Genomic DNA, 401 nt, shown 5'->3' with positions numbered 1-401 from the left:
GTTCTTGGTTCTTTTTCATTTGAAATTTGAAATGCAGTGATTATTTCCAATCTCTGGATAACATTTCATAGAGTTATGATTGTTCTTATGTTGTTATGATAACAATAATTACTTTAGTGTATATGTCTAGAAATACATTTTCATCCATCCCAATCTTTGACTAATGCAATGTATCTTATTTATGATAATTCAGATTGAGACCATTCGATTCCGTAATGCTGCTGTTGCTGACCCTAACGAGTCCAAAAGAGTGGCGATGATTAAGTAAGTGTTCTGAAAGGGTTGCCATCCTTTCAAGGTAGAGTAGCAATTTAGATTATTTTTATTTACTGGATTAGATACTCAAGAAATCTGGTTTGTTTTTTCCATCTTAGCATTGGCAATGCTTAGAAAACAGAAAA

General features: G+C 32.2%; 1 protein-coding gene across 1 annotated transcript in view; it reads left to right on the top strand.

Annotated features, from left to right (window-relative positions):
* The window catches only part of LOC119590627 (RNA-binding protein 34-like), a gene marked incomplete at its 5' end in the record, with an annotated part of 4069 nt that overhangs the window by 1256 nt on the left and 2412 nt on the right, over positions 1–401 (top strand). Inside the window, 1 exon segment of the mRNA XM_037939306.1 lies at positions 194–264. Coding sequence (XP_037795234.1) covers positions 194–264 — 71 coding nt within the window.

The sequence above is a fragment of the Penaeus monodon genome, chromosome 27 (genome assembly GCF_015228065.2).
Source record: "Penaeus monodon isolate SGIC_2016 chromosome 27, NSTDA_Pmon_1, whole genome shotgun sequence".
NCBI classification, from domain to species: Eukaryota; Metazoa; Arthropoda; class Malacostraca; order Decapoda; family Penaeidae; genus Penaeus; species Penaeus monodon.
Note: the sequence above shows the minus strand (reverse complement) of the source record. Positions and strands in the feature narration are given on the sequence as shown.